General features: G+C 35.2%; 1 protein-coding gene and 1 pseudogene across 1 annotated transcript; one reads left to right on the top strand and one right to left on the bottom strand.

The window, feature by feature from the left end:
- Positions 1-332: 332 nt before the first annotated feature.
- LOC115986810 lies at positions 333-7,909 on the bottom strand. The gene is made up of 5 exons (XM_031110139.1): positions 7,715-7,909; positions 2,703-2,774; positions 2,186-2,293; positions 1,795-1,863; positions 333-872 (listed from the first exon to the last, which is right to left on the bottom strand). Exons 2-5 carry the CDS (start codon positions 2,754-2,756, stop codon positions 747-749), a joined length of 357 nt encoding a protein of 118 aa, XP_030965999.1. The 5' UTR covers positions 2,757-2,774; positions 7,715-7,909; the 3' UTR covers positions 333-746.
- A 775-nt stretch (positions 7,910-8,684) lies between these two features.
- Positions 8,685-10,903, top strand: LOC115984399 (annotated as a pseudogene).
- Positions 10,904-11,325: the final 422 nt, after the last annotated feature.

The raw sequence follows: 11,325 nt of genomic DNA, 5'->3' as shown, positions 1-11,325 counted from the left end.
ACGGCAAACAACAGAGTATTTGCTCTTGAATTAATTCAGTTTCTTTAGTACACTTTTGTTACATTGCATGGTTTATATAAAAACCTTTGGTTTTTTTCTTTGAATGACACCTAGCATGGGAGCTTGGGAGGTGTCTATATGCACGTTTCTTCAATTTCATTTTGCAGCCACTTAGTTCTACACTTAGCTAGATTGTTGACTTCTAATTTTCAATTGCTTCTTTCTTTGACACTTGGTAGCCACTTATCAATTACAAATTTTACATTTTAATAACTTCTACAAACTTGAAAATTTTACAACCTAACTTCTGCAGAAGCAACAGAGAAAGCCTCACTTGTGCAGAAACTAAAAGTCAATTACAGAGAGAGAGACCACCTTTAACATTAGAATGCTCACATACTCAAAAACAGGATGTTACAGTAACCATCGCCTAAAGGCTCCCAACTAAATACAATCTGTCCTCCCAATACCTCAAATTAACACAACTTTGTTTAGGATGAACCTTTTCATTTTACTATAAATTTTAATATGTTACATTCCTAATTACCATTCTTTTTCTTATATATTGATTATAGAGAGCCAAGGACCTGAGCTGAGTATGAGAATTTGCAAGGCATGGCCATGAAGCTATACTATACCAAATGATCTCGTCGAGGAAATTCTTTCGAGACTACTAGTGAAGTCTCTTATGCAATTCAAGTGTGTATCCAAAGCATGGCACACTTTGATCAGTAGTCACCAATTTGCTAGATCTCACTTTCAAAGAGCATCTCAAAACCCCAACCGAATGAACGTCCCTGTTTTGACTGACAATTGTGTTCTGTCATCAAGTTATGGAGCACTGTTTCGAAGCCGTGCTGCTCATGGTCAACCTGTTGATGTTGATTTTCACGGTTTTCCATTGTGGGGTGAAAAAGATGTTGAGACAAACTTGACTTCTTGCAATGGTTTGTTATGTATTGAATTATATAATGTGCACATACGTACATCCCAATATTTGGTTTGGAACCCATCTACCAAAAGTTACAAAAACATACCAAGTCCATCATCAACACCTGATTCATTTTCTTGTTGGTTTCGCCATTTTGGCTTTGGCTTTGGCTACGATTATTCCACTGGTGATCACAAGATATTAAAGGCCCTACTAGACTTTCGATATTGATATATTGCAGATCAAGATCTTTTCACTCAAGACCTGTACTTGGAGGACAATTCTGGTGGATGAGGACAATATTTTTAACCGTAGCGTTCCGTTTAGCGAAAAGACTATATAATGCAATGGGGCAATTTATTGGAGTGCTAACCATTATATGAAGCCATCAATCATTTATTTTGATTTAGCACATGAGATATTTCATGAGCTGCCATGGCCAAAATCTTTTTCTTATTACACTAGAGATGAATCATCAGGAAAATATTACAGTACATCAAAGTTATGGAAGTTAGGGACTTTTGGAGAACACCTGTGTCTATCTGTGTGCACCGGTTAATCAAGCAAAAATTTATGTATTCAACCATGGGTGATGAAGGAGTCTTGGACTAGATTGAAATATGATTAAAAACCCTCACATATAATTGAGACTCCGTTATTGATTTATATTCATAGCTATACAAGCCCACACACATGGTCATCATAAGCTTAAAATGTTAGTAAGGTTCTATCTGTTGATCCATTTTTTCATAGAATAAGCTCAAGTGACACTTCCTTGCCCTGTAAGAGCTTGGTTTGACAATGAGTTCAAATATATAGTTCAGAATTTTAAAGACAAAATAAACTCAAAAGTATAAATTTACCTGATGAGTTGGCTCAATATGTGTTTGAAAAAGTTGAAATTGAGAAGCCCTATCACAACTTGCTCTAGTCTATCCATTAGTCTCAATATTTTGCATTTAACAACAAAAAAAAAAAAGTAGAATTAGAACTCGTTATTATTATTTTCTTATTTTTGATAAATGGAACCTGTTAATAATATAGTGAAATCGAATTTGACAAGCTAAATTAACTCCACAAAAGAAATATGGAGTTAATTGTAGAATAGGATTTCACTCCTTGTGGTCTAAATCATTTGAAATAGACACTGAAATCTGATTATAAACCCTCGCATATAATTGAGACTTTGTTACTGATAAAAATTCATAGCTAAAAAATTTTAAATGCAAAAGAAACTCAAAAGCATAGATTTACCAAAGTTGGCTCCGTGTTTGTTTGAGATGGTTGAGACTGAAAAACCCTGCCACGACCTGCTCTAGTCTGCTTGGTAGCCCTACCAAGTGTAGGGTTAGTCTCAATATTCTACATTTAATAACCAAAAAGAACATAGCAGAATTAGAAATTGTTATTTTTATTTTCTTATTTTTAAATAAATGGAACTTGTTCCCAGTGAAACCGAATTATACAGACTAAATAAAAGACAAAACAAGTATTAAATAATAATGTAGAAAAGGATTTAACTCCTTGTGGTCTAAATTAGCATTCAAAATAGACACTGAAATTTGACTATATACCCTTACATATAATTGAGATTTCGTCACTAATAAAAATTCATAGCTATACAAACCATAAGCTCAAAATGTTAGTACGTTACTCCATTTTGTCATAGACCAAGCTTAAATAACACTTTTCATGCCTTGTAAGACTTGTTGTGACAATGAGTTCAAAAATTTTATTAAAAGATGCAAGGGAAACTTAAGCATAGATTTACCTGAGTGGAATCGGTGTGTACTGCTCTACTCCACTTAGTAGCCCTATGAACCATACTATCAATCTCAATATTCTGCATTTGTTACAACCAAAAATAAAGTAGCAGAATTAGAACTCATCATTATTATTTTCTAATTTTTTTTTGTTGGATGGAACTCATGTTACCTCTAATAAAGAGAAACCAAATTTGACAAACCCACAAAAGAAGTATTAAACAGCATGATAGAATAGGATTGAACTCTTGAGTTGAAGCATTCAAAATAAAAATCTGAGTAAAAACCCTCACATATAATTTGAGACTTGTGATAAAAAGTCATAGCTATACAAATACACATACAAGTGATCATAAGGTCATGCTCCATTGTATTATAAATCAAGTTCAAATAGACATTTAATATTAAGTTCAAAACTTTAAATGCAAAGAAAGCTCGAAAGTATAGATTACCTCAGTGTGTGTTTGAGACGAAGGTACTCAAATCTGCCTAGTAACCCTTCTATCATCAACTCCATCAGCTGATCTAAATAAGTCTAATGTTTCATCATATTGCCACTCAGTAATATTGGATTCCCTAACCTTGCCTTCAACCTTATTCACCAATTTTTTGAGACAATCCTCACTATTCCTGTGATTCTTGAAATATGATTCACTTAGCAATTGTTCGGCCATGGGCTTGGTTTTAGGATTTGTTCTCAAGCAACTCATCACCATTCCACGGAATTCGTTAGACAATCTTTTCAAATTTGTAATATACTTCTCATACCCATCTCGTAATCCAATCCTTTCTTTATTTTGTTCTAGCAAAGGCTCTAACTTAGGGAGGGAAGTTAGAGGAGGACCACCATGGAATAATTCTAATGCGCAAATTTCAAAATTTCGTATATCATCCGCCTTAGATCACGTTCTAGTGCAATCCAATATGACACTGAGTTTTTGCCTTTTATGTATTTAGAACTTGAGTTCAAGGTACCAAAGTCAGAGATTTTAACCGATCCATTCGAGTCTATCAAAATATTTGATGGCTTCAAGTTTCCGTGAAATTTATCACGTTCGTGAAGAAAAGACAATGCCGTGAGAGTTGGTTTCAAAATAATGGCAATCTATCGCTCGTTTGACCCATGAAGCAAATAATATTTTTTCGATCTTAAAGAATACATGAATGGCAATACCACCCAAATACAATCATTAGATCATTGTATCTATAGAAACATTTGGCAGTAAGGATGTTTTCGTGTGAGATCCTCCTTGCAGCACGTAAAACACTCTCGAAATTTGAGCCCGGTTTTTCAAGATGAATTATTTTAATTGCCACCTCAGTGTTCAAATACTTGGCCTTGTAAACAGTAGAACTAGCATTGCTAGAAATTCTACCAATCAATTCGTAGGAATGAGAAGTTGATGGGTATCGAACCTCTCGATCAACCATGGTAGAGAAGAAGAAAATATAGCAATTTTTGAACAAGAATCTTCCAAAAAAAAAAAAAAAAGGTGAACTTCTTGTTTAGCAGTAGAGCAAGAAGTTCTCTAAAGAATAAACCTAATGCATGAAATCTGAGGGTGGTGTCCTGGTGGGGTCGGTAAATTTTTTTTCTTGAAGATTCTTGTTCAAGAACTGCTATATTTTCTTCTTCTCTACCATGGCTAATCGAGAGGTCCGATACCCATCAACTTCTCATCCCTACAAATTGATTAGTAGAATTTCGAGCAGTGCTAGTTCCATTGTTTACAAGGCCAAGTATTTGAACACTGAGGTGGCAATCAAAATAATTCATCTTGAAAAAGCGGGTTCAAATTTCGAGAGTGTTTTACGTGCTGCAAAGAGGATCTCACACGAAAACATCCTTACTGCCAAATGTTTCTTTAGATCTAATGATTGTATTTGGGTGGCATTGCCATTCATGTATTCTTTAAGATCGATAAAATATTATTTGCCTCATGGGTTAAACGAGTGACAAATTGCCATTACTTTGAAACCAACTCTAACGGCTTTGTCTTTTCTTCATGAACGTGATAAATTTCACGGAAACTTGAAGCCATCTAATATTTTGATAGACTCAAATTGATTAGTTAAAATCTTTGACTTTGGTACCTCGAACTCAAGTTCCAAGTACGTAAAAGGCAAAGACTCAGTGCCATATTAGATTGCACCAGAACGTGATCCACCAGAATGTAATAACAACAAAGCTAAGACGGGTGATATATGGAATTTTGGAATTTGCGCATTAGAATCATTCAATGGTGGTCCTCCTCTAACTTCCCTCCATAAGTCAGAGCCTTTGCTAGAACAAAATAAAGAAAGGATTGGGTTACCATATGGGTATGAGAATTATATTACAAATCCGAAAAGATTGTCCGACGAATTCCATGGAATAGTGATACTGCTTGAGAACAAATCCTAAAACCAGGCTCATGGCTGAACAATTGCTAAGTGAACCATTTTTCAAGAATCATAGGAATAGTGAGGATTGTCATGGTTTTAAAAACCGAACCGGACATAGAACCATTTTTTTTAAATTTCCGGTTCAACCCCAGTTATTGACCAGTTTTCTGGTTGTTGACTGGTTATTGACCGGTTTTGAGGCTTTTAACCGGACCGAATTGGCTCTCGGTTCCGAGTTGAACCGGTCGGACCGGCAAGTCCGGTCTGATTTTTAAAACAGTGAGGATTATCTCAAAAAACTGGTGAATGAGGTTGAAGGCAAGGTTAGGGAATCCAATATTACTGAGTGGCAATATGATGAAACTTTAGACTTATTTAGATCAGCTAACGGAGTTGATAATAGATGGGTTACTAGGCAAATTCGAGTACCTTCATCTCAAACACACACTGAGGTAATCTATACTTTCGAGTTTTCTTTGCATTTAAAATTTTGAACTTAATATTAAACGTGCTATTTGAACTTGATTTATAACAAAATGGAGCATGACCTTATGGTCACCTGTATGTGTATTTATCACAAGTCTCATATGTGAGGGTTTTTACCCAGATTTTTATTTTGAATGCTTTAGCTCAAGAGTTAAATCCTATCCTACCATGTTGTTTAATACTTGTTTTGTGGGTTTGTCAAATTGGGTTTCTCTTTATTAGAGGTAACATGAGTTCCATCAAACAAATAATAATAATGATGAGTTCTAATTCTACTACTTTCTTTTTGGTTGTTAAAGGCAGAATATTGAGACTGATGGTATGGTTCATAGGACCACTAAGCGGAGTAGAGCAGTACACACTGATTCTACTCAGATAAATCTATACTTAAGTTTCCATTGCATCAAAAAAATTTTAACTTTATATTTCAACTCATTGTCACAACAAGCTCTTACAAGGCAAGGAAGCTTTATTTGAGCTTGGTCTATACAAAATGGACCAACAGAGAGTTTCTTACTAACATTTTGATCTTATGATCATCGTGTGTGTGAGTTTGTATAACTATGAATTCTTATCAATAACAAAGTCTCAATAATAGATGAGCATTTATCATCAGAATTTGAGGTCTATTTTGAATGCTTTAAACCACAAGAAGGAATTAAATCCTATTCTACAATGTAATCTTAAATTTGTTCTGTTTCACTTAATAAAATAATAATAAATAAATAACATGTTCTAATTCTTCTACTTTCTCTTTGGTTGTTAAATGCAGAATATTGAGACTAATGGTACTATTGGTGTTGGTGGGGTTCCTCAATCTCAACCTTTTCAAATACTCCTAGTGTCAATGGACTTTCTCAAATACTCACAAGTCAACTTAAAGAAATGAGGGTCCTAGTAGTGCCAATGGACTTTCTCAAATGCTCATCGAGTCAACCCAGATAAATGAGGGTCCTAGTGTCAATGGACATTTAAAGTTACGACACAATAGTTTTTAGGAAAATATAGTTTCCATAAATAGTTTCCAAAAACATGTCTAACCCAAACAATTTTACCTCAATTGGGCATCACATAATCGGCCAAGATAGTCACTAGGTCTATCACCAAGAATATCGGAACCTAGATACACAATGATCAAGCCTATCAATAACAAGGACCATCACATTTATCTCCATAAATCGAAACAATCCCCTAAAATCAAACCAAAGGCCCTAAAGCCTAGCTTGTCAGTCCTAAGACAAGCACCCCTTCCCAAGTGGGAACCAAACAAGCATACAAGAACTCATAGTGCCACAACACAAAGCTAAAGCATTTTAATTCTCTACTGCAAGCAAATGTGCATGTATAAACACAACATAAGACACATCACTTCAAAATAGAGGTAACATCTCTCATGAGTTTTTATTTTGAGCCCCAAATGATTAAACCAAACCATTATCAAAATTGACCAAGTAAAACACATGTCGAAGGAAACACATGAATTTACAAGCCAATTCATTCAACAAAGGTTTTAGGTAAATTGCACAAAATCCCAACATACTCATAGTTGAAGTTTGTTAAGTTCCTTTCCATATTAGTGAATGTTTTAATGTTATGGTTTACATTAAAATTTTGGTTTCTGTGTGTTTATTTTAACTTTAGCAAGTAGCCATTTTTCTACAATGGATGAAGTTCCTTTCCTTATTTGTGAATGTTTTTATGTCGTGTTTTGGATTAATTATTCTGGTTTTCATTTTATTTTAAATTTAGCAAGCAGTTATTTTTCTATCATGATTGAAGTAAATTAAGTTGTTTTCCTCATTTGGTTTTCCCTCATCCCTAACCGCACCTCCCTTGTGAAGGGGTGGGAACCGGTCTACACAAGGTGCGGTGCACTATTCCGGTTCGGTGCGGTTAATTCGGTTAAAAAAAAAAACAAAAAAAAAACCATACCACAGATTAAACAACCCACATGACTGAAACATCCAACAACTCAAATATTCATAAAAATAAAAATAAATAAACAAAGAAACAAACATATTCATTATATTTCTCTAATACCCACAAAAATACCTTAAGCAAATTCACAATCAAAGGAAAGCATAAAAGCCTAGGCATTAATCATCAAATAAATTCACATACTAGGAGGAGAACTGGAGAAGCATATTACCTTGTAGCTGTGTTGAGCATCAAGACCATCTTCAGAAACATCCCAAGAATTGCTTTGAAAAAAAAGGAGAGAGGAGAGGTGAACATGTGGAGAACGGTGGCAGTGAGAGATTGAGGAGTGTGGATTCAAGCGGCAGTGGGCGGCAGAGGCTAAGGAGAGAGCGAAGGTTGTGACGAGAAAGAGAGTGAGAGAGAGAGAGAGAGAGAGCGTGAGATCAGTTTGATAATAAATGGGAAAGGGAAAATTTTAACCTAGGATAAAACGACGCCGTTTTGAACATGTCATTAAAATTAATGTTAAATCCAAACGACGTCGATTTATATTAGTTTTTGTTTTTTTTTTTTTAAAAAAAAGACACTCAAAACGACGTCGTTTTACCTAATGCCACACCACAATGGATCCGTGGACATTATGCTTTTGAGTAGTTGTGCTAGCTCCTCTTGATTGCTTTTTACTTAAAAACAAAAAGAAAGATGGAGGTAAGACACAGAATTGGCTGCTTCTAGACATGGTGAATTAGTTGGGGGCCTTTGGCTTTTACTGCGTATCAGAGTTATGAAAGTATGTCTTATGGCAGTTAGTGAAGAATCTTATTTCCCCCTTCAGGAAAAGATGCCAACTGTTAGTTTTAACTGCAATAATCTTGAGCTATTATGACAATTATAATGGTATTAATCACTTTAAATGCCTTCAATTTATTGGCTACAATTCTGTACTTTTGTTAACTATTTTAGTTGTTGCCATGTTGGATGGACCTTCAAAATGAGTTGTGCTGCTTACCAGTTTAACTGATTGTCTCAATATTCTGATCAATACTAGTTTTGTGAATGTTCAAAAGAAAAGAAAACTGTTTTCCTTTTCTCTGTTAATGACTCTTTCTCTCAGATAGAAATTGTTCAGTTGTATATGGTGAAGAGCAGTCTTTTTGTGGATGCTAATTGGCCAAAGGATTATCTAATGCAATTTCTGTTGGCCTCTGCAGTTTAACAGAGAAGGGGTTCTGCTGTTACGTAGCTTGGATTCAAGGCTTACTAAGGATCTTCCTTCTGATCTGCAGAAGCTTAAATGCAAGGTATTTACAGTCTCATTTTCTCATATCCTACTATCCTAGAACCTGTATGTATATCTTTTCCTCACATTATGTTTGAAAGCACTCACATATTCATAAAGTAATAAACCTGATAGGATCATGTAAGATTGTAAAAGAATTTGCTTATTTTCAAACGTCCCTACTTAAATCATACTGATAGCACATTTTATCTATTTCTATCCATATATTCTCAAATTTCAAATTTGTACATGTGCTAATCAATACTTGGTTGAATTTCAGTCCACCTTTGCCCTTTTGATTTAGCTAAGGTTCTGTATTTAGCTAATTCCTTTGCCTCCTTTGTTTGACTTCAGGTTGCTTTTCATGCATTTAGGTTTGCCCCACCAATTTTCGAACTTGGTAACAAGCTTGCAGAGAGGATGCGAAGCAAGGGACCCTACCTTGCTCTTCATTTAAGGATGGAGAAAGATGTATGGGTTAGAACTGGTTGCCTTCCTGGTTTGAGCCATGAGTATGATGAGATAGTGAACAATGAAAGGAAACAACGTCCAGAGCTCCTAACTGCAAAATAAAAAATGACCTACCATGAGCAGAAGCTTGCAGGTCTCTGCCCCTTGAATGCCTTGGAGGTAATCAAGTAAGAATCTAAGTCTAATACGTGCTCCTGTACTTTTAACCTTCACTAGTGCAATACTGCAATATGCTGAACTGGTTACCTTTTTCTATAATTGACAATTCTCTAATAGGCTGAAATTCTTTTTGTTTTGTCATTTAATGATTTAGGCTGCTTAAAGCTCTTGGAGCCCCAAAAAATGCGAGGATATACTGGGCTGGAGGGCAGCCATTGGGTGGGAAAGAAGCCTTGCTACCATTAACCCAAGAGTTTCCTTATTTTTATAATTAGGAAGACCTTGCCTTGCCTGGTGAACTAGAACCATTTGCAAATCGGGCATCTCTTATGGCTGCCATTGATTATATAGTCTCAGAGAACAGTGATGTATTTTCATGCCATCTCATGGAGGGAACATGGGCCATGCCATCTAGGTATCACCATCACCATTTTCCCTAGTATATACTGCATTATTTGTATCAATTTTGTAGAACATATAAATTTCTTGCATGAGAAATCACAAGACTACTTGCCATATTGATCTGGCCTTATCAAATAATATCAGCCAAAGGTTAATCATATAACACATGTAATGAGGGAAAACTGTAATTACTGTGAACACAGTGAAGTCCTTGAGACATTTGAGTTTGGAAAGTAATAATTAAGCAAACTTTTAAGCTCTTGTACTTCAATTTCCTTGAGAAAGAAAAAAAAGTAGGCAATAATAGTTTCTACAATCTCAAATTACAACATTGAAAGGTGCTTGTCATTTTCTTTTCTTTCCCACCCAATGGATAATTTTTTTGGAGAAAATAGGATGTATGGTTTGAGTTATTTGTCCAAAGAAAAAAATGTTTTAGTAAAAAGCTAATCATAGTGTGAGCCAAAAAAAGAAACACCATTTTTGTACGTGTTACAGTTTTAGTACCTCACTGGTTACCTAATTTTAGTTTTTGTTCAATCATGAATGTGTCTATGACTCTATGTGAACCTATATACTGCCTGTGCCTTCAGAGTAGGTGGGAGGAAAGTTTTCCTGAATTTGAAATCTTAAAAAACATCCAAAATTTATTTTCTATTTGTCAATATTTTAAGCAGCCTAATGGATCATTAATGATCTTAAATCTATAAATTTAGAACCTCAAATATAAGTTTTATGCTTCCATTTATGGAGACTGAAATTTGTTGTTTATATTATACATGGACACCGGGCCTTTGCAGGACATAAGAAGTATATAACCCCAAACTAAAGACAGATGCTCCCTTACTTTTTGAACTCTTCTTTACCAGAAGCAGAATTCAACAGCATCATAAAGGAATTACACAATGAATCCTTAGGGCTGCCAGAGCTTAGGACTAATAAAGCAGGAAGGGACGTTACGAGGTTTCCTGTCCCCGAGTGTATGTGCAATGATTCACATACTCATACCAACTAGTGACTTCATGCAGAATGCTTCCACATGATTACACTGCAACCAATCCCTTCATCAAAAGATTGAAACTTTTTGGAAAATCTATTGAATTTGAGCCCTCAGAAAACCAGCTGTGACGCCTTTTGGGGCAACAATGGTTTGTTGGAGCGCTATATTTGAAGAAAAACTTAAGTTGGCACACTTGGCAACTACACTCACAATGATTCTTGCATTGAGATTTTGAGGCAAAGATACATGGCCAAGTATGACAAAAACAGTACATGATACCGTATCACTTTTTGATTCTTTACAGGAAGAGTTCTTTTAGGATGTTAGAAATATATATTAGACATATTAGCCCAATGTAATAGGCCCAAGCCCATTCCTACTTGTATTAGTAGTCTAGGGTTTAGTCGCCTATATATACTCATGTTAGGATTCATTGTAACACAAGAGGTTATTGTACTACACTCTTACAATAAAGATGTAACCCTTAAGGGATTCCTCCGTGGATGTAGGCCATTAAGGCTGAACCACG

The sequence above is a fragment of the Quercus lobata genome, chromosome 4 (assembly GCF_001633185.2).
Source record: "Quercus lobata isolate SW786 chromosome 4, ValleyOak3.0 Primary Assembly, whole genome shotgun sequence".
In the NCBI taxonomy this organism is placed as follows: Eukaryota; Viridiplantae; Streptophyta; class Magnoliopsida; order Fagales; family Fagaceae; genus Quercus; species Quercus lobata.
Note: the sequence above shows the minus strand (reverse complement) of the source record. Positions and strands in the feature narration are given on the sequence as shown.

What these genes read in the sequence shown, in the direction of transcription:
- LOC115986810 (XM_031110139.1), bottom strand. Translation starts at nt 2,756, where the DNA reads ATGGTTCATAGGGCTACTAAGTGGAGTAGAGCAGTACACACCGATTCC. An exon ending in CAAACACGGAGCCAACTTTG is followed by an intron (nt 1,864 to 2,185) that starts GTAAATCTATGC and finishes ACTAATGGATAG; the next exon opens with ACTAGAGCAAGTTGTGATAG. An exon ending in ATATTGAGCCAACTCATCAG is followed by an intron (nt 873 to 1,794) that starts GTAAATTTATAC and finishes CAACATCAACAG; the next exon opens with GTTGACCATGAGCAGCACGG.